The sequence below is a fragment of the Dipodomys spectabilis genome, unplaced genomic scaffold (genome assembly GCF_019054845.1).
Source record: "Dipodomys spectabilis isolate Male_0828 unplaced genomic scaffold, ASM1905484v1 ptg000002l, whole genome shotgun sequence".
Classification (NCBI taxonomy): domain Eukaryota; kingdom Metazoa; phylum Chordata; class Mammalia; order Rodentia; family Heteromyidae; genus Dipodomys; species Dipodomys spectabilis.
In genome coordinates this window covers 15575217-15598157 of record NW_024870679.1, presented here as the reverse complement: position 1 = coordinate 15598157, position 22941 = coordinate 15575217, and the positions used below count along the sequence as shown (strand labels likewise).

Here is a 22941-nt window from a genome sequence, read left to right as displayed (position 1 = left end):
TAGTTCAAGTTTTTTTTGTCTCTATCTTTTCACATGTTAAAGCTTCCTTTTGTCCAAAAGAATTGAAGCAGCTCTTCATCCTATTAGGAATTTATTTTTATTTATTTATTTTTTACCAGTCCTGGGGCTTGAACTCAAGGCCTGGGCACTGTCCCTCAGCTCTTCAGCTCAAGGCTAGTGCTCTATCACTTGAGCCACAGTGCCACTTCCAGCTTTTTCTGCTGATGTGGGGCTGAGGAATCGAACCCAGGGCTCATGCATGCAAGGCAAGCGCTCTACCACTGAGCCACCTTCCCAGCCCTCAGGAATATTTTTTAAAGACAAAAGAATATAAGGTACTTTGAAGTCCTTAAAATCAGGAAGGCTTTTTCCCCCCAGTATGGAGTTAGAATTCAGGGCACTGTACTAGGAAGGCACTCTCCTACTTGAGCCACACCTCTAGCCCCTTTAGCTTTATTATTTTTCTGTTAAGGATTGCCTAACTGCAGTCCTTCCATTTATGCTTCCTATGAAGCTGAGATGACAGGCATGCACACCATACCTAGTGTTTTATTGAATTAGGAGGGTTGTTTTTTTTTGCCTAGGCTGGCCTTGAACCACAATCCTCCAGATATCGACCTTTCTGGTAGCTGTACTTTATAACTAGGAACTGCCATACCTGGCTGGCTGTTGGCATTAGGAAAACGTTAAAAACATGTTGAGGAAGCAGTTATGTTAATAATAATACGAAGAGGGTCAAATTTTATGATCCTTTGACCCACAACCTTCAATCTTCTCACTCAGCAAATATTTGAAGGGAATGTATTTGTTACTTCCTATACTCATTTTAAACCATAAGGTACTTTAAGTTGGATGTGGGGGGTGAAGGGGGGAGGAATTGTGAATTTGTGTTAACCTAGCTCTGACTGGTAAACAAATCTTAAACTAGCAGTTCCTGTTAAGTCTTCTGAAAGCCTGGACTTCAAACTCAGGTCTTGTGTCCACCCTCTGATAAGATCTTTTACAGAGATCTGACCTCTGTCCAGGTTAGTTTTCAAATCAAAAAAGCTTTGAACTTCTGGCAGGCTGGTAGCTGGACCTTGGGTGTTTACTGAAGAGCGTCCTCAAGAAGGGAGGTCGACTCCATTACCAACTCCTCCACAGCCTCCTCCCTCTGGCCAGTTTTCTCCTTGTGAGAGCTGGCATGGAGCCAGGCAAGGCCTCACAGCTTCAAGGCATGCGCTGAGAACTGTCTGTGTCTGGTACATAGCAGATACCTAGCTCAATGAAGAGTTCAAGCTGATAAAACAACGACAACAAAAAAAACCAGGTCCACAGTAAGCCAGCAGTGAGTTGTGACTCCATACTGGGTAGGCTGGCAGGCCAAAGTTGGCTCTGCTGCTTACCTTTGGCATCTTTGCCCAGTCAGACCATATTCACGAAACTGCACACAACTGGGCACCTCATATTTGCCTAAGTCATTGGCAGTCATTGGCAGGCTTCCTCCTCATTCTGAGCTAGGAAGTCACCCATGTGGCTTTTTCAGGGCAGGTCCAGGGCCTACAGCATACCTGAGCCTTACCTTCCTTTCTTCTTACACTACTACAATTATGAAACTGGAACAAATTCCACTCACATCTGTCCTGTTCTCCTCTCAACTTGCTCTGTACTCAGCCAGGCCCCATCAGCTTTCTTTTGGGGTTTCAAACATGCTGAACTTGACCCCATCTCCAGTTCTTTGCATTCCATTTTCCTAGGCCTGAAACCGCCTACAAGGATCATGGGTACCTTCTTTCATTATGCAAGTCTTACCCTTAAATTATCATCTCCTCAAAGACCTGCCCACTTCATCAAACACAAACACCACAGCCCTATGTCTAATAAATCTCCAGCATACCAATCTATTTCTTCTATAGCGTTTACTATAATATGCCATTGTCTTATTTACTTTTTTTATTTACTTGGGTTTTTTTTTGTTTTTTGTTTTTTTGGTTGTGGGGCTTGAACTCTGGGCCTGGGCACTGTCCCTAATCTTCAGCTCAAGGCTATCACTCTACCACTTGAGCCACAGCACCATTTGCGGCTTTTTCTGCTTATGTGATGCTGAGGAATGGAACCCAGGGCCTCATGCATGCCAGGCAAGCACTCCACCACTGAGCCACCTTCCCAGCCCTTATTTACTTGTTTTTGGTATTGTGATCTGTAACTGGAACCAAAGTTCTGGAAAGACACTGTACTCTGTTAGTTCACACATTTTCCCCACCCTATAAAAGAGAAAAGGCAAGGGCTGGAAAGGTGGCTCAGTGGTAGAGTGCTTGCCTTGCATGCATGAGGCCCTGGGTTCGATTCCTCAGCACCACATAAGCAGAAAAGGCTGGAAGTAGCGCTGTGGCTCAAGTGGTAGGGTGCTAGTCTTCAGCTGAAGGGACAGTGCCCAGGCCCAGAGTTCAGGCCCCACGACCAATGAGAGGGAGAGGGAGAGAGAGAGAGATAGAGAGAGAGAATGTCTTCTGTATCCAACCAGTCTTTAAATACTCAGAGAAATTGGTATTTATCACCTCATGAAATCCTAGGGCCTATAAAAATCAAGCTAGGCACCAGTGGCTCATTCCTATAATCCTAGCTATGCAAGAGGCTGAGATCTGAGGATTGTGGTTCAAAGCTAGCCCAGGCAAGGAAATCTATGAGACTCTTATCTCCAATTAGCTAGCCAAAGTAGAGCTGTGGCTCAGTGGTAGAGCACTAACTTTGAGCAAAAAGGCTCAGAGAGAATGCCCAGGTCTTGAGTTCAAGCCCCAAGATTGGCAAAAAAAAAAAAAAGAAGAAGCAGCAGCTAAGAGAAGTGGACACCTCTACACAAATCTTGCCTTAATGAATAACACAAACTACACCACTACCAATAAAAAAAAGAAAAGGACAGACAGACACACACACACACACACACATAAATCAATAAATTATAACTAATGTAAATGATCAATATCTAGATATTGAGCCAAAAAATGAGCTAAGATCAAAGTGGCTTCCTTTGCTAGCAGGCTGGGCATTTTTATCTAGCAGCATCATAGGTTGCTAAACTTCTCCAACCGGAAAAGGAGTGCAATTCCTAAACTAGCTCTAACAAGCAGAAACCAATCACAGCCTGGCCATTACAAACCCAGAGAAGCAGCATTTACAACTGGAAGGTTTATTTCCTGATACCAGGTCTGCTGGCAGCCACCAGTTCTTCTCTTGTACTGTTATGAAGCTGACCTAATAGGGCATCTATCTACACATTTAACATATGTACAACTAAATATATGAGATATGGGTTCTGACACTTCTTATTGCATTAAGTAAATGTAGTTCAAAAATCTCATGCCATAAATTCTTTTTAGTGTTTCCTTATAAGGTACTTTATGCTATAGAAGTTAGATTTCAAAATATTCTCCAATATTAGATATTGATGACATTGATCAAGAAGCATTATACTCACAACCTGACTTATGGAATAGTAACCTCTTTGTACAAATGCATAATAATAATAATAGGAAGACTTTTTAAAAAAAGCAATGATTCATTTTTATAAATGGAATAATTTTTCAGGTTGTGAATCTATGTAGTTGTATTTTGTTTTGCTTGAATTCAGGGCACATAACTGGTACCCTGCCACTTAAGCCAGGCCACTACTTCCAGCTTTTTCACTGGCTAATCAGAGATAAATGTCTCACAGATTTGTCTGCCCAGGTTGGCTTTGAATCACAATTCTCAGCCCTCAGCTTCCTGAGTAGCTAAGATTAAAGCTTGAGCTACCAGTGCCAGACTTATATGTAGTTTTAAAATAAGACTCTTTAGCTTTGAAAGGCACAAACCAAAACATTTACACTGAAAACAAGTTCATCTGTAAATGAGATTTACTTCAAAACAATACCCCAGGAGGGAAAGTAGGAAATGTAGACAAAACAGCCCAGTGCATGCATTTGATCACTGCTAAAGATAGGCTCCCCACGACTGAAAAGTATTTTGCTCAACTTTGTACAAATCTGACCTTCTTCCTACCAAAACCGCTTTTTCAAGACCTATTGACTGCACGTGTGAAAGGACAGAAGTTACCTGAAGGTGAAAGTCTCGCCTTTCCAGTCGTGGAGCGGGTTTTCTGGGATGACATCCTGGGTGAGAGGCGAGCTCTGGCGTGGGGATTTGGTGTGGGGCAGAGTGCCCATGTGGCTGGCGTTATCACACGACCTGATGGGGGGCGGGCCCTTCTTCTTCCGTGGAAGGGTGCCATGTAGAGACACGTCTTGATAGGCATCTGTGCGATGCTCAGCGGGAGGGGCCTTGCTGCTCAGAAGGTCCATGGATGAGGCCAAGGGAAACTGGTGATTCATTGGCATGTTTCGGGGAAGGCTTGCGAACTTTCCGGCAGCCATGATTCTCAATGCTAAGGGAAGAAAAGAATGAAGGACAAAGGTAAGATACTCCTGTGAGAACAGACTTCCTCCTTGCCAAGAGGAAACAGAAATAATGCCACATAATTAAAGAAAATTTTCAAGCTGGGAAGGTGGCTCAGTGGTAGAGTGCTTGGCTTGCATGCATGAGGCCCTGGGTTCGATTCCTCAGCACCACATAAGCAGAAAAAAATTCACCCAATTGACAGTGAAAGCGTAAGGGCAACAAACACATCCCGGAGTTGTGGAGAGGCACATGAGAGCCAGTCCATGGACAGAAAAGCTTGACTAAGCCAGGTGTGGGTAGTTCACCTGTAATCCTAACTACTCAGGAGGCTGAGATCTGAGGATCATGGTTGAAAGCTAGCCCAGGCAAGAATGTCCATGAGACTCTTATCTCCAATTAACCAGCAAAAAGCCCGAAGTGGAGCTCTGGCTCAAATAGTAGAGGACTATCTTTGAAGAGGTTAAGGGACAGTACCCAGGCACTGAGTTCAAGCCCCAGGACTGGCACTAAATAAATAGATATACGCATAAGAAAATCATGACTAACAAAAAAAGGAAGGAAATAATTCACTGCTTCATTCATTAACATCCCAGAAAAATGTTATAAGTGGTTGAGTAGTGCACATGTCTTCACCACTTTGCAAAGGATAAGAACAGGCAGAGATGGCTGGAATTCTTCAGCTGCTCCAACATCTCCAGTACCAGTTGGAAATACTTAAGAGTGATGGAACTGAGCTTTTCTGGCAAAGACCTGATGCTTATGTATAAATCAATGTACTCTAATGAATGAAGACAGGCCAGGGTCAGGGGTCAGAGGTGAGCTATTCTTCCAGTATCAGTGGGCTCAGCTGCAGAAGAAAGCCACTAGGGTGACAACCCCTTGTCCAATGTCCAATAGCCCCAGAGGGGTCAGGAATCCGCCTACCACCAGCAAGGTTAAGCAATCAATGCCCATGGCTGTCTGTAACATCAGGGAAGAAGAAAAAAGGAACGGGAGGCAGCAAAGCAAAGGGGATGGAGCTGAAGTAGCTGGGAAAAGAGGAACAAACACTCCCAAGTATGGGGAGTAGAAAAGGTCTCCTTGAGCAAAACCAAGGCCTCCCATTGCTCCCAAACAAACTTCAGTTCTAAACTACATCAAATTACACCAATCTCTTTCAAAACCCACACATAGAGGAAAGGAAACAGAAGAATAAGGACAATCTTCTGCAGACATAAGGCCCGGAAGCCGTCCCACGCCCACCTAGGATATCAGATTGTGGTCAGCGCATCACTGCCCGACAGCTGAGCCTGGTGCATGGCCTTCCCTTAGGGCTCAGGAGAGCCCTTGCTCCCGCCCAGCTGCCTCCATTGCTCTCACCAGCCTTCTGCAGCATTGGTCAGGGAAGTGCTCTGAGCAAAAATCACTTCATAGGCTGGGTGTCAGTGGCTCATGCCTGTAATCCTAGCTACTCAGGAGGCTGAGATTTGAAGATGATGGTTCAAAGCCAGCCTGGCCAGGAAACTCCGTAAGAGTCATTTCCAATAAACAACCAGAAAACCAGAAATGGTGCTGTGGCTCAACTGGTAGAGGCACACCTTGAGCTGAAGAGCTGAGGGACACTGCCCAGGCCCAGACCAAAAAAAAAATCACTTCATAGAAAGGAACTGGAAGCCAGGTGCTGGTGGCTTATACCTATATAATCCTAGCTACTCAGGAGACTTAGATCTGAGGGTCTCAGTTCAAAGCTAACCTGACAGCAAAGTCTGAGAGACTCTTATTGCCAATTAACCACCAAAACAAAGCTGGAGGTGGAGGTGGAGCTCAAGGAGTACCAATCTTGAATAAAAAAAAACTCAAGGACAGAGCACAGGCTCTGGGTTAAAGCCCCAGTATTAGTACAAGAAAGGAAGGAAGGAAGGGAGAGAGAAAGAGAAAGAGAGAGAGAGGGAGGGAGGGAAGGAGGGAGGGAGGGAGGGAGACATAGAAAGAGACAGAGACAGACAGAAAGGGAGGGAAGGAGGGAGAGAGAGAGGGAGGGAGGGAGGGAGGGAGGAAGGAAGGAAGGAAGGAAGGAAGGAAGGAAGGAAGGAAGGAAGGAAGGAAGGAAGAGAGAAGGGGGAGGGGAGGGAGGGAAGGAGAGAAGTAACTGGAGACTTGAGGCTTTAAGACCACCTCTAACTGAAGCGGTACTGGGATAAAGACAGTATAATGTTCACAGGACACAAACTTCCTCGTGCACAAAAGGCCACACCTATTTTACTACTTGTCCATGCAGTAGAGAGCTCATAAGTGCTGGGAAGTTTGATAGGATGACCCCTTACTCAAGGAATCTCCTCCTGACAGGTCCTCTGTTCTTTTCCAGGCCTGGTAATTTTGAAGCTTATCTGTTTCGTGTCCAACTGGGACCTCACAGAAGGCCTGGCTCACAGGGGTGGGGAACAATAGGGCTGGAAGTCTGGGTGAGGACCCCTCCTAGTTCTGCCCAGTACCTGGCACACAATCAGCACTCACTCAATGGTAATCATTGTTATTAAAAAGAGAAACCAAACTCCCAAGCCCCATTCCACCTGACCCCCAGTGACGTAAACCAACTAAGATCACACACACACACACAACTGTAAAGTGTCTCTGTTTAAGCTGTCAGCATGTATCAGCTTCACAGACAGGCTTGGGACCTCAGGGGATGCCACTGGCTCCCTGCTCCACCCCTCACACTCTATTTCCCAGAGAGTATGAAGAGCAAAGCCTTCCCTAGTCCCAGTGTCTTTGATAACCTATTTCCTCTGTACATCCAAGATCGATTTAAACTTGAAGACTGAGCTACAATGTTCTCTAGTGCCCTTGCCACAGTTAATACACACAGTTTACTCTCTAGTCACAAAAACCTTTCCTATCTTTAATTCCACAAACATTTAAGGACTTACTCCACATACAACACATAAAGAAACAAAGATAACATCCAGACCCCTAGCTATGAACTCTTAACAAGAGACAGAGACTAGAAATCAGTCATAGCAACCCTCCTGGTGGGAGGAAAAAAACAAACAAACCCAAAACTATCATTAATTTTGACAAAAGACTCCAAGAGGATCTCACAAAGGGGAACCATAAAGAAGAAAAAGTGGGGGGGGAGCTTGAGCTCAGGGAGTTGTATTCTCCTTCAGTTTTTTCCCAGTTAGGGACGGTGCTCTATCTCTAGAGCCACACCTTCAGTTCTGGCTTTCTTGATAGTTAATTGGAGATAAAGTGTCTAGGAGAGCTGAGTTGAGGTGGCTCACTCCAGTAATCCTAGCCACTCAAGAGGCTGCGATCTGAGGATCCCAGTTCAAAGTCAGCTGGTTTTGAACTGCAATCATCATATCTCAGCCTCCTGAGTCTCTGGGATTATAGGTGTGAATTACTAGCGCCCAAACGGAGGCAAAAATTTTGAGAAGCTGAAGCTTGCAGGGAAAAGCCTTTCAAGAAGATGCCATGGCCCCAGAAGCACGAAGACATGAAATGCCTCCACAGACCAAGCACACGACAAACCTCATGAAATTGAAAAGCATTTCCTGGAAGACCCAGAGCTGGGGAGAAGCTCATGAGGTCTTTCTTGATGGTTCTGCCGAAGTGTTTGAACTTGACTGTAAATGCTAAGGAAGACCTGGAAGAGAGGGACAGAATAAAGCAGGCACCAGAAAGGGGAGCAAGGAGGGCAGGCAAGAGGATGCAATGGAGGGAAAAGAGAAAAGGGAATGTCACAATGTCCCGGGCCACCCACCATCTCCTGGCTACTGCCCAGGGGAGGGTCTTGCCTGGTTTAGACAAGCCGATCACAATCTGACAAACTGCCCAAAGGGAGGAGAAAAAGATGGGGAGCAGGTAAGGGGTAACATAAAACAACAGCCCAGAGACCTGAAAACAGACAACCAACTGGTTTCTGGGTTCCTCTGCTGGCTCTCCTGAGTGGCCTCTACTTTTTCTCCTTGCTAAATAAAATCTTCGCTACCTTACTATAACTACGCTCATGGTTCCCGGTTTTATTTCTATACCGCCGGAGAACAAGAAGCCACCACGCTCATACATTACGGTCACCTATCAAGAAGTGATGAAGAATGCTGAGCTAGGGCAGTGCCCCGGGCGGGGAAAGGAAGGGCAGAGGGAAGATACACTGGCAGCTCAAGCCCTCTGCCTTGGAGGAGAGCCACAGACCTAAGAGGATGACATCATGCTGTTATCATGCCAGCTAGTGGGGGGTGGGCAGAAGGAGGGGAGCACCCAGCTTATTACTGGGGCTCCTGGGTGTGAGGTACCAAGGGACAGGCTGGACTAGGAGGAGATTAGATACTGGTAGGTATGGGTAGGAGCAAAGGCAAATGTAGACTTTTAAGTCATCAACACAAAGGGAAACTGAAACCAGAGGAGATCCAAGAGCTTTTATTATCCAAGGTGATAAGAGATCTGAGAGTATCTCTTAAATTATCAGTAATCATATAAAACCCATAAATAATATTCTCTCTCTCTTTACTTTTTATTTTTATTTTTTGCCAGTTGTGGGGCTTAAACTCTGGGTCTGGGCACTGTCCCTCAGCTCTTTAGCTCAAGGCTAACACTCTACCACTTGAGCCACAGCGCCACTTCCAGCTTTTTCTGTTTATGTGGTGCTGAGGAACCCAGGGCCTCATGCATGCGAGGCAAGCACTCTACCACTGAGCCACCTTCCCAGCCCCCACTTTTTACTCTTATGATCACCATGGATGCTATAAGCCTATTAGAACCAAAGGGGGGGGGAAGAGTTCTGAAAATACAAAATGGCTGTTCTCAACTTGGCTACATGGAAGCATGCCATGAGAAACTTTTCAAATCTTGCCACCCAAACCACCACCCAGAGCAATGAAATCAGAATGTCTGCAGATAGGGCACCAGCTGGCACCAGGGTATTGTCCAAAGTGGAACGGGGGCTGAGAAGCACTGGACCACTGACTCTCCTTAAATAGAGACAACTAAATGACAGGAGGAATATCCTTCTGTCAGTCGAAGCAGCCAATCACGTGTTGATTCAGCACACAGTTGTGGAACCAGCTCTATGTGGCTGGCCCTGGGCTAGATATGGAAGACAGCAGCAAACAAGACAGAAGTGGTCCCTCTTGTCATCTTGTTCAGGAAAACTCTGGAGGAAGTGGCCATAAGTTGTGGGTGGTTCCCGGTCCATGTTTCCATTTGGGGAGAATAAATGTTCATGCACTTGAAACATTTTCTCTGAGGGCTTTCTGTGTACTAGGGCTAAGGCTATAAGCTAGATAACGTTCTGCTCTCCCACAGCTACACTGTCGTGGGAGAGTCCAAACAACATGAACAAGAAACTAAGCCAAGTAACAGCCAAGCTGTAAATGCTCTGAAGCATAGGCTGGATGAAGTGACAGAACATTCGGCTGGGGTGAAGGGTGACATGACATTAGGGCAACCTGGAAAGCCCTTCAGAAGGGATAACAATGACACGTGACTTGTTAAAAAAAAAAGGAGAAACAAGTCAGGAAAAGATCAGAAGGGAGCACCATCCAGGCAGAGGAAGGATTGCATTCCAGCAAATGCAAAGGCCCTGAGGTAGGAACAATCTGTAAGAAAGGCAAGGTAGAAGCCGAGCACTGGAGGCTCACGCCTGTAATCTCAGCTTCTCAGGAGGTTGATAGCTGAGGATGCGATTCAAACCCAGCCCAGGCAGGAAAGTCCGTGAGACTGTTCAATAAACTACCAGAAAACCAAGTGGCACTGTGGCTCAAGTGGTAAAGTGCTAGCCTTGAGCCGAAGAGCTGAAGGACAACGGCCATGCTCAGAGTTCACCCATGACTGACGAAAGAAAGAAAGAAAGAGAGAAAGAGAGAGAGAAAGAGAGAGGGAGGGAGGGAAAGGTAAGGACAGGACAGGAAAGGCAAGGAAAGGAAAGGAAAGAGATTCTAGCTTCTGGCTCTCATGTTTTCTCCACTATAGAGATGTTTCCTTTGATGATATCAAAACTGTATATTTGCTCAGCACTGGTGGCTCACACCTATAATCCTAGCTCCTTAGGAAGCTGAAATCTGAAGATCAAGGTTCAAAGCCAGCCCAGGCAGGAAAGTATGTGAGACTCATCTCTAATTAACCACCAGAAAACCAGAAGTGGGGCTGTGGCTCTAAGTGGTAGGGTGCTAGCCTTCCTTGAGCAAAAGTGCTCAGGGACAACGCCCAGGCCCGGAGTTCAAGCCCATGACCAACAAAACAACAACAATAAACAAAACCCTAAGCCTTGGAGTCAGCTACCAGCTATTCAACACTCCATCCCTCTATGTTGCCTCCTTTACTAACGTGAGACACGTTACTTTACTGACAGATTCTCTTCTGTAAAGTGTGTAACAAGACTTACTTCATATTATTGTGAAAATTCAGTCGTGTCTATGAAACATTTAATAAACAGGGCACCTCCCATGAGCAGGGCAGGACCGAGTCTGTCTTGTTTGCTCACTGTAGCCCTTCTACAGTGGGAGATCACAAAGTCAACTGTAGCATTAACAGGTGTGAACACACCAAGCTGACAAGACACGGCCCAGCTGTGGACACAGGACACGCCAAGTAAAATACACGCAGGCTTTGAAAGAAACACACCGGTGAGACTTTGCCCATCAGACTTGACCTCTCTTTGCTGACAAAGCCCAAGGCCTGATCTTCACATACACATAAAGGTTAAAGACTCTTGCTCTAAGTATGATATTGGTGTGGATGCCAAGGCCAAGAAAAAGCCTGACAAAACTCCAGTGGGCAAGCAGCCTCCCTAAATCTGGTCAGCAGCTGCGCTTTGAAATGTTGGTAAGGAGGGCCCAACACACTTGCTTACACGGATAGATCAAAACAACTAAGCAAGTTGAGGCAGAGAGAAACGGCTCACTTGTTTGATTTTTTTCTGTTAATTCTGAAATGGGATATTTCCAAGGTAAACTCATAGAGACCCCAAGAATGTTCTATCATACTTGAAACTCTTCGTATGACCACGACAGAGAATGAACAGTTTGCATCTGTTACTCTTCCATCTTCTCTGCAGAGTCAGACTGGGAGATGGGTCAGAACAGCCCCACAAACACAGTGAGCTTATCCACTGCCAGTGAAGTTTTTCTTGGTTTAGAAACTAAGACTATCTCTTTATTTTTGAAGTAAACTTATGAAGTCTAGCCAAATGATTGAAATATGAAGAATGCTTCCACGGATTGTATTGCAAGCAAGCAACCCCACACAGGGTTCTGCAGGACCAAGTTAGCATGGTTCACCAGGGTTTTTGGTGTTTGTTTTCCTATATGAATAGGAGATTGCGATTTTGGTTAATCATCTTGGAAATGTCAGGCATCTCACCAGCAGTGTAGGAGAAGTTAGGATTTGGTGCGACTGGCAGCAAGACTCAGTGTGCCTCCCGGGACACCGGGTGTGGGGGGGGGGGCATGGAGGGACAAGCCCCTCTGCACCCCACCCTGCTCCCCTAAACCTCCTCCCCTGCTCCCCAGAGGGATGACCCACTCCCAGCTGACCTCGTGGTCGGTGTACTCTGTGTGGAGAGGTCTGTGTGGCCTTGAGAGATAAAAGTCAAGGTTTAAAAGAGCCTCGGGATGCTCGGCTCTACTTTCCGTCTGACTAAATAAAGGCTTCACAGCAAAGACAGACGCCAGGTTGGGCAAGCGGGCCCCCAACCCCCTGGCCCCTTGCTCCAAGCGGGTCACCACCAAACACCAGAGCTGTCCGGCCAACCCCAACCTGGGTCCCCGACCCGGGAACCCCCTTCCCGTAGTGTTCACCGACCCCCCCGCAACCCCCTCCCCTCCCCCCTGCGCATTCCTTCCCCACAAAGGCGGAGGGGAGACGCGGTCAGCTTTGCCAACTTCCCACGCGATCGTAGAGAAAAGCCTCCCCCGGGCCTCGCGGGGCCCCGGCCCTTGCCGGCGTGGGGTACCCGGACGGAGCCGAGGGGGAGGGCCGGCGAGCCCCAGCCCGGGAAAACGCTCGCCTCCGGAGCGCAGGGCGCCTCCCGCCGGCGCCGCGTCCCGGGGCCCGGCGTCCCGGCGTGCGGAGGGAGGGCGGGCGCGCGCGGGGTTCCCACCTCGCCCGCCCCATCTCCGGGTGTCCGGGGATCCGGAGGGCGCGCGCGGGGTCCCCACCCCGGCCGCTCCACCCCAGTCTCCCGCACGGGGTCCACCGTCCCCAGAGCCCAACTTTTCTCCGACAAACTTCCCAGCCGTTCTCACGGGCGGAGTGCGGGCGAGGGTCCGGAGGAGCGGCGCCCGGCGCGGACTCACCTCCCCGCGCGCTCCGGTCTCGGTCCCAGTCCCGGCTCACAGCCGCCCCGCGATCCGCGCCGCCCGGCCCGCACCGCCGCTGCCCCCGGCGCCGGGGCGGCTCATGGCTGGAAGGCGCGCGCCCCGGGCGCTCGCGGCGGCTGTGGCTCCGTCTGGCTCGGGTCTGGGCTCCGGCTCGGTCGGGGACTGCGCTTCAGCCCCAGCCCCGGCTCCGGCTCTGGCTCCGGCCCGCTCCCCGTCCCGCAGCTGCAGGCGCGGCTCTGGCGGACGGCGCGCGCTCGGCCCCCAGCTGGTTGGTCATCCGCCGCCCGGCGGCTCCACCCCGGCGAGCGGATTCGCGCGGCCCGGCCGATCCCCCGCGACGTGCCCAACCGTGACCCCGCCTGGCCCCCTCCGTCCGGATCTGAGGACCGGGCACTCCGCTCCGACGCCTCCTCGAGTTAGATCGCCGCCCGCCCCTCCCGCGCCGGGCCCTCCCCGCCCCTCAGCCCCGCCTGTCCCCCCCCCCATGACTTCACCTACCCGCCCCAACCCGGAGGGCTTCGGCGGGACCGCCCGCGACGCGGGGACCGCGGCCCGCGCGCTCGGAACCGCAGTGCGGGGCGGAGGTGGAAAAGTCACGTCCACGGGGAGGACTTAACCCTGCCGGGAATCACGACCTGTTTATTAATAAAGCCATAGAAACCACCAGGATCTAGGCCAAGTGAGCACTGGACGGGTCTCCACCATGTATATATATGGTCACTTGACTGATGTCAAAGTTGTCTGCGTGGCGCTTGTGAAGTCCTGACTACAAGGGAAAACAAAATCCACCTGTCCACTGAACAGTGAGTAGAACTCCTGTGCATGGAAACACGCCCCTAATGGAGAATCCAAGCCAATTAGGGAGAAAACAGAGTTGTCCTTACTGACATCCAAAAGAGGACTCCTATGCAGAATATAGAACTATACATAGGCAAGAATAAAGCAGAAAAGCCGATTAAAAATTAGAGCTGGTGGCTCACACCTGTAATCCTAACTGCTCAGGAGGCTGAGCTCTGAGGATCACTGTTCAAAGCCAGTCCAGGCAGGTAAGTTTGGGAGACTCTTTTTTTTTTTGGGGGGGGGGTCTGGTCATGGGGCCTTAACTCTGGGCCTGGGCACTGCCCCTCAGCTCTTCAGCTCAAGGCTAGCATTCTACCACTTGAGCCACAGCACCACTTCCAGCTTTTTGCTTATGTGGTGCTGAGGAATGGAACCCAGGGCCTCGGGCATGCAAGGCAAGTGCCCTACCACTGAGCCACCTTCCCAGCCCAAGTCTGGGAGACTCTTTATTTCCAATTAACCACCAGAAAAACAGAAGTAGAGCTGTGGCTCAGAGTGGTAGAGCACAGGAGCTCAGGACAGCACCCAGGCCCAGAGTTCAAACCCCAAAACTGACCCCCACAAAAAGGCAGAATAGTTCAGAAGACATTTCTCAAAACAGGATAACCAGATATTTCTAAAGAAGAAGAAGGAAGAAGGAGGAGGACGAGGAGGAGGGCTGGGAAGTTGGCTCAGTGGTAGAGCGCTTGCAAGCTTGAGCCCCTGGGTTCGCTTCCTCAGCACCACATAAGCAGAAGAAAAAAAAAAGCCGGAAATGACACTGTGGCTCAAGTGGTAGAGCGCTAACCTTGAACTGAAGAGCTGAGGCACAGCACCCAGGCCCAGAGTTCAGGCCCCACGACTGTGCCCCTCACCCCAAATAATAAAAATAAAAAAAGAAGAAGAAGAAGAAAAGGAAGATTCTAGTAGTTTCAGAAATGCTAGTTGAGATGACAATGTTATCTTACTTCATACCCACCAGAGTAGCTGAAACAAGAAAGTCCGACAATATTGCTGGTCAAAGTCTCCTTTCCTTTCCTTTCCTTTCCTTTCCTTTCCTTTCCTGTGTCCTTCCTCCTTCTCCCCTCCTCCCCTCTCCTCTCTCCTTCTCCTCTTCCTCCTCCTCCTCCTCTTCTTTTTCTTCTTCCTCTTCCTCCACAGTGGAGTCATGATGGATCTACCCACGTGTCCCCTTTGTGCAAGTGCCCTGAGCTGTATCGCATCTTAAATCACATAGCATTGACTACTAACTCAAACACACCTAAGATGTTAAAAGGGAAAATGGTGATAAACTCAAAAGGAGGGTGATGAGAGAAAAGGTCAATCAATCCACACTCACCTCCATAGATACAGGTCCACTTCTGCTAAGACCAGAAGTGAGACTAGTCTACCCACAGACCACATGATTGTTTGGCCACAACTCTGGATTTGCTGACTGGTAAAGAGCTTTTGCTAATAAAAACAAAAAAAGCCTGTAAAGTGGCACAAGGGCCTACTTTTCAGATGCACAGACACTAACACCTGGCTACAAGGATCATGAATAATCAGGGATACCTGACACCACTAAAGGAACAAATCAACCAACTTCCGGTAACTAACACAAAGAAATGGAGATTTGTGAACTGCCAGGCAGAATGTGAAATAAGCCAGGTGTGGTACTGTATACCTGTAATTCCAGTACTTCTGAGGTTGAGGCAGAAGGGTCATGAGTTCAGGGCTATTCTTAGAATTGCTGCATAGTCTTGTTCTATAACAAGACCTTTGTCTTGAAGTATTAAATAAATATTTTGTTGTTGTTGTTTGGGGTTTTGTCAGAATTGAGGTTTGAACCCACACTCTCATGCTTGCTACACAAGCACTCTAGCACCTGAGCCATGTCCCTAATTAAACAAACAAATAGATTACATAAAAATGCTAAACACTCAGCACATTCTTAAAGAGGTTTGGTGAGTACAAATATCATTTAGATAGACAACTAAATGAAACCAGGAAAACAATACATGAACGAAATTAGTTCAACCAAGCGAAATCTTTAAAAATAACCAAACGATTATAAAGAGTACAACAGCTGAGCTTCAAAGTTCCATAGACAGCTCTACAGCAGACTCAAGAAAAAGAAAAAAGCACCACACCAGTGGCTCACGCCTGTAATCCTAGCTACTCAGGAGGCTGAGATCCTGAGGATTTCAGTTCAAAGCCAGCCCAGGCAGGAAAGTCCATGAGACTCTTATTTGCAATAAACCAGGTCTTATCCAAACTCTATCTTGGCATTCCAAGTTTCACTCTAAATAGGTAACGTGTCATGAGGAATTTTCAAAGTCAGCAACAATTTTGCCTGGAAAGCCGTATTCTACACAATTGTTAGTATAAGCCATACCTACTTCCAAGTAAATTAGATATGAACAGAGCTCTCAATCCATGGCTGCTCAGCCAGGCCTGCCTTCACATCAGACTACTCTAGGCCATCTAACTCATCAGACAAATTCAGAGGCTTGGCCGCTTCTCATTTCTGATCTCATATCCCCAGTCCTGTATAGTATCTTTTATAAAGTAAGAGTTTGGTAAATCTAATGTTAACTTTGCTTTCCTATGTATCTTTTTCCAATTGCCCTCTAAACACCTGCAATATTTCTTTTTTTAATTAGATAGGGCTGGCTTTGAATTGAGATCCTCAGATCTCAGCCTCCTAAGTAGCTAGGATTACAGGCTGAGCCACTGGAATCCGGCTACAAGTACATTTCTTTTTGGACAACGTCACCCTTAATATTTCTTTTGAATCTCCTACAATAGCACTATGCACACCCTCAATAAATATTCAGTTTAAAAAATGAGCTGGGCACCAATGGCTCATGCCTATAATTCTAGCTACTCAGGGACAACACCCAGACCCTGAGATCAAGCCCCAGGACTGGCCAAAAAAAAAAGAAAAAGAAATAGCCAGGTCACTGGTGGCTCATGTCTATAATCCTAGTTACTCAGGAGGCTGACATTTGAGGATCATGGTTTGGAGCCAGCCCCAACAGGAAAGTCTATGAGACTCATATCCAATTAACCACAAAAAGCCAGAAGTGGAGCTGTGGCTCAAGTATAGAGTCCTACCTGTGGGAGCAAAAAAAGCCAAGAGACAGTATACAGGCCCTTAAACCCCAGCATACACACACACACACACACACACACACACACACACACACACACACACACACACACACACACACCCAGGCACGCACGCACCCACGCACGCACGCACCGAAGAGTATACAATTTGGTAATTTTGGTTAAGTGATGCCTTAGGGTTTGTGCCAATTTGCACACAACAGCAATTTAAGAAAGCATCTATTTTCCTGCAGCTTGATCAAAACACATTTTGATCAAGCTGCAGGCTTGAGGCTGCTTACATTTTCATGTTTAGTAGCCTTTGTCTTTTTTTTTTAAGTTCCCATTTCAATGTTTCTATCTATTTGTTTTGGTTATTAATTTTTGAGAATCTCTTTCCATATGAAAAAGCTTAGTTTTTTTTTTTTTTGGTCAGTTGTGGGGTCTGGACTCGGCCTGGGCACTGTCCCTCAGCTCTTCAGCTCAAGGCTAGCTCTCTACCACTTGAGCCACAGCACCACTTCTGATAATTTCTGCTTATGTGGTACTGAGGAATAGAACCCAGGACCTCATGCATGCAAGGCAAGCACTCTACCACTAAGCCACCTTCCCAGTCCCAAAGCTTAGCTTTTTGTGCTACAAGCTGTAAATAGTTTTCCAGTGGTGATATGTTAGAAAAGAGGTGGTGTGTGAGAGTTCTGGTATTTTAGGAAGTTCATCCTGCTAGTAAATAGGAAAATAGGAGACAAGCTGTGGACCTGACTAGCCTGGCTGTATTATCACGTGGCAGGGAGCTTCCACTAGGAAGCAGTAGGAATGGAAGGGAAAGACCAGGGGTATAGCCAAGAAGCAATTGGCCAGAATTAGTAATTAGCACCGATAACAATTATAGTCACAATCGGCTTATGATGGCTTGGGGAGTATGCCAAGTGCTATACAAACTTTGAGCCCTAAGCTGGTCCTATGACAGCCTCATTGCACAGAGAAAGGGGAGTTTTAAAGCAACTTCCTCTAACTCATAGCAGAGGATAGTAGCAGAACAAGGCTAATCCCAGGCCTGTCTGACCCCAGCTGTGTGGCAGTGGCATGACCAGAAATGATGGACGGCCTGTCTTGATGGCAGACATGACACCAGAGGACAGCTGCCTCTGTCCACTGAGCGACACGCTGGGGCTTGGAAACACGAGTATTTTTCTAAATTCATTCATACACATGATCATCCTTCTAACCAAGTGTCTGTGAGTCCAAAGGGGGAGTGTCAGCCCCAGTTTACATATGCAAAAACTTAGATTAAATAACTAATCCAGCTCTGATGACTCATTCTCTAGAAAGCCTCCTCTCCCTCTCTACACAGGCCTGGTGCCCAGCTTCATGCACCCACAGGAGCTTTTCTTCCTGGGATTGGTCAATCTGGGCAATTATAGGTGTTCCTGTTGCTGCTGGTGAATACGGATTGTTCTACAGACTCGAAGATCTGTTTGGTTATTCCCAATAAGGGGCCTGGTACAGAATCATTACTATACTTGTTTATTAGATAAACTCCAGACCTTTAGACTCTGTAGCTTTTTAATTTTATTTTTATTGTTGTTGGGTTTTTTTCAGTTCTAGGGCTTGAACTCATATCCTGGGCACTGTCCCTGAGCTTCTTTTGCTCAAGGCTATCACTCTACCACTTGAGCCACAGCTTCATTTCTTTTTTTTTTAATTTATTGGAGATAAGAATCTCATGGACTTTCCTTCCTGGGGTGGCTTCAAACTAGAATCCTCAGATCTCAGATCTCAGCTCCTGAAATAGCTAGGATTATAAGCATGAGCCACCATTGCCCTGTGGCCTTTTATCTTTATACAACACCATGAAACTCTCTATAGGCCAAATAACCTAGTACTATGGACATTGGCAATGTTGTGATAATTTTAGGACTCAATTTTTTTTTCTTTTGTCAGTCCTGGGGCCTGAACTCTGGGCCAGGGTGCTGTCCCTCAGCTCTTCAGCTCAAGGCTAGCACTCTACCACATGAGCCACAGCACCACTTCCAGCTTTTCCTGCTTATGTGGTGCTAAGGAATCGAACCCAGGGCCTCATGCATGCAAGGCAAGCACTCTACCACTGAGCCACCTTCCCAGGACTCAATTTTATTTTATTTTATTTTATTTTTTTGTTGTTGTTGGTTGTGGGGCTTGAATTCTGGGCTTGGACACTATCCCTGCACTTTTCAGCTCAAGGCGAGCACTCTACCGGTTGAGCCACAGCCCCACTTCCGGTTTTCTAGTGGTTAATTGGAGATAAGAGTCTCACAGACTTTCCTGCTCCGACTGGCTTTGAACCGTGATCCTCAGATCTCAGCCTCCTGAATAGCTAGGATTACAGGTGTGAGCCACCAGCGCTCAGCTCTAGGACTCAATTTTTTTAAGTCTATACAAGTCTGCATTTTGTGTGTGTGTGTATGTGTGTGTGTGTGTGCACATGCATGTGCATGTATGTGTGTATTAGTAGTATTGGGGCTTGAACTGAGGGTCTGGCTCCCTTTTGTGCTTTATGTGCACAATGATGGTACTCTACCGCTTGAGCCACAGCCCATTTCTGGCTTTTTGGTGATTTATTGGAGATAAGAGTCTCACAGACTTTCCTTTGCCTGGCTGGCTTTGAACGGTGATCCTCAGATCTCAGCCTTCCGAGTAGCTAGGATTACAGGCATGAGCCACCGGCGCCGGGCTTTTTAAAATTTTTTTAAAAATCAACTTCTCACTCATTTGCTTCTACATTGATTCCACAAGGGCAAGGAAAATAACACAAAGATATCTCTGGATAATTATCAAATTCCACGTATTTTAAACTTCTTCCTTTGCATAACTTCCCTTTTTTTGTTTTTTCTTAGTAATAATGCTTTTATTTTAAGTTGTAAATGTTATTTTTCTAAAGTCCATTGCACATTTTGCCTGGGGAAAGCATCTGACCTTACGATGAAGATGAAAGATGAAAATGGTGCCAGCGCCTCCCATCTAGAAAAAGCACGGATGAGATGTGCAGTGAGAAAGGAAACGACAACAGAGGTTTCTTTGCTGTGGGAGCGCAGGAAGTGAGGAACTGAGGTACTGGGGAGCAGAGCACTTGTAGCTCCCACCTGTAATCCTAGATACTCAGGAGACTGAGATCTGAAGATCAGAGTTCAAAGCCAGCCTGGACAGGAAAGTCCATGAGACTCTTTTTTTTTTTTTTTGGTCAGTCATGGGGCTTGAACTCTGGGCCTGGGCGCTGTCCTTCAGCTCTTCAGCTCAAGGCGAGCGCTCTACCACTTGAGCTACAGCGCCACTTCTGGTTTTCTGGTGGTTTATTGGAGATAGGAGTCTCACGGTCTCTCCTGCCCGAGCTGGCTTTGAACCACGATCCTCAGATCTCAGCCTCCTGAGTAGCTAGGATTACAGGCGTGAGCCACCAGCGCCCGGCTTCCATGAGACTCTTATCCCCAATTAACCACCAGAAAAATAGAAGTTGCGCTGTGACTCAAAGTGCTAAAGAGTGCTTGCCTTGAACAAAAGAGCTCAGGGTGCTGGGCCCTGAGTTCAAGCCCCAGGACCAGAGGAAGGAAGGAGAGAGGGAGGGGACAGGAAGGGAGGGAGGGAGGGCAAAGGGAGGAGGGAAGAAAGAGAGAGAGAAAGAGAAAGAGAGAATGAGAGAGAGAGAATAGAAGACAGAGATGTGTGTGTATACACACACATGCATATATGAACTTTTTTTTCTCCCTGAAAATGCAGGGAGAAGAAAATATATGCAAAACCTAGTGGCCACTCGTCTGCCACCTTGAGTTCTGACTGGATAGGGCTCAGTTCAGAAGCTGCAGCCTGCCCCAGCAGTGGTGGTAGCGGTGAGGAAGGAAGGTGAGCGGCTGGAGGAAATGCAGACCACCAGTTCTCCTATCTAGAAGGAGCCAGAGGAACAAAACCCTGCCTTGCTGGGCTCTTCAAGAGCAAAGTTGGTCTTTAGACGTTCACGACTGCCGGTGGACCTTTAACACCCTTCATGAGGGTTTGTGTGGAGAGGGCTGAATTACAGCCCAGCTCATCCACACCATGGTACCTGCTGTGTTGCTGATAAAAAGGAGGCAACTCCCCAGGTGCTGACATGGAAAGACGCTGTGAAATGGCAAATGAAAACAAGCTGCCCTTTTGAGTCAAAGACAACTGCACCTGTCTGTAGCACCAGCTACTCAGGAAGCTGAGGCAGGAGGCTTGAACGCAGAAATTTGAAGCCAGCCTGGGCAACATAATGAGATTTGATTTCTGGGGCTGTGAAGGTGGCTTGGTGATAGAGCGCTTGCCTTGTATGCATGAGGCCCTGGGTTCGATTCTTCAGCATCACATAAGCAGAAAAAGCCGGAAGTGGTGCTTAAATGGTGGAGTGCTAGCCTTGAGCAAAAGAAGCTCAGGAACAGTGCTCAGACCCAGAGTTTAAGCCCCAGGACTGACCAAAAAAAAAAAAAAAAAGTTAATGTAAAAATTTTTTTAAAAAGCCAGGCACCAGTGACTCACGCCTATAATCCTAGCTACTCAGGAGACTGAGATCTGAGGATTGAGTTCAAAGCCAGCCTGGGCAGGAAAGTCTGAGAGACTCTTATCTCCAATTAACCACCAGAAAACCAGAAGTGGAAGTGGCGCTGTGGCTCAAGTGGTAGAGCACTCGCCTTGAGCTGAAGAGCTGAGGGACAGTGCCCAGGCCCAGAGTTCAAGCTCCACGACCAAAAAGAAAAAGTTTTTTTAATCCTACATATTTGTGTGCAGTTATGTGAGATTAAGTACGAAACATTTGGCAGAATTCCCCTCTATCAGGTAATTTGACAGGAGCATTTCCTTCATGCTGTTCTGAACCAATTTTTCCCAGTGGGCACCAATTGCCTTTATAATTTAAAACCATTTCTTTGTTTATTTTGTATAGGTTCTGGGCCTTGAACTCAGGGCCTTGTACTCTCATCAGGATTTTTCACTCAAAGTGGATGCTCTACCACTTGAGCTCTACCTCTACTTCTGGCTCCCCACCCCTCCCCATCCCCCACTCCCCTGCTTAATCGGAGATACAATTTCTTGGATTGGTTTTGAACAACAGTCCTCAGATCTCAACCTCCTGAGTAGCTGGGGTTACAGGTGTGAGCCACTGGCACCTGATTTTAAAACCATTTATAGGGTTCCCTTTATGTGCCAGATTCTGTCCTGAGAGCCTCCAAGTTTATTATCTCACTTGACCTTGACGATGCCCTTCAAGGCAGCACTACTCCCAGTTCCTTTTTCCAAAGGAGAGGACTCAGTCTCTGCCCAGGGGGTCAGCTGTAGAAAAAGGAACTGAGCTTTGGACTCAAGCTATCTGCCTCAGACTTTGTGCTCTTAATCACTAAGTAATAATGGCTTGAAAAGATTAAATAAACTAGACGTGCTGACGCATGCTTGTAATCCTGGCACTCTGGAGACTTGATAGATTGAAGCCAGTTTGGGCTACACAGTGAGACCCTATCTCATAAAAAGAAACAACCAAAACCCATAAAGATGATAAAGTAATAGCATTGCCTTTAGACTCACTTGCGTTTGATGCCCAGTTTTGCTGATGTATGTCATTTCTATTAGATGTTTTACTTGTTGGCCAGCTTCCCACCTGTAACATGGGCATACGTGGTCACTGCCATTTACTGAGCACTTTATAGTCTACTTTCTCTATGGAGATTGAATTATTAGCCCATTAACATGTACTAATTTTGTGGGCTGGTTTCTTGATTGACAGTCTTATAGCCTCTGGTGCTTCAGGAGTTAAATGGAAAGGGAGTTGGTGGACGTGACTTGGACAGTGGGAAATGCTCAATTAGCTCTTTGCCCATTTCACAGTTTTGTTGAGGGCTAATTCAGGTACAACAATAACATCAAGAATATTTAGATGAGTTTTTTTTTTTTTTTGTCGGTCATGAGGCTTGAACTCTGGGCCTGGGCGCTGTCCCTCAGCTCTTCAGCTCAAGGCGAGCGCTCTACCACTTGAGCTACAGCGCCACTTCCGGTTTTCTGGTGGTTTATTGGAGGTAGGAGTCTCTCGGTCTCTCCTGCCCGGGCTGGCTTTGAACCGCGATCCTCAGATCTCAGCCTCCTGAGTAGCTAGGATTACAGGCGTGAGCCACCAGCGCCCGGCTTATTTAGATGAGTTTTAAAAAATCATTCTGGCTGTAAATGTGTGTGTGTGGGGGGGGGGGGGGGGTGTCTGCGCTTGCGCGCTGGTCCTAGGGCTTGAACTCTGAGCCAAAGCATTGTCCGTGAGCATTTTTGCTCAAGGCAGGCACTCTACTACTTA

At 47.3% G+C, this 22941-nt stretch overlaps 1 protein-coding gene across 1 annotated transcript in view; it reads right to left on the bottom strand.

Moving 5' to 3' along the window:
- Bcar3 (BCAR3 adaptor protein, NSP family member) overlaps positions 1 to 12752 on the bottom strand; it is a 115781-nt gene extending 103029 nt beyond the window's left edge. The window contains exons 1-2 of the mRNA XM_042684610.1: positions 12687 to 12752; positions 4072 to 4399 (exon numbers count right to left, since the gene is read on the bottom strand). Coding sequence (XP_042540544.1) covers positions 4072 to 4388 — 317 coding nt within the window. The 5' untranslated portion in view covers positions 4389 to 4399; positions 12687 to 12752. The remainder of the gene's footprint in view (positions 1 to 4071; positions 4400 to 12686) is intronic.
- Positions 12753 to 22941: the final 10189 nt, after the last annotated feature.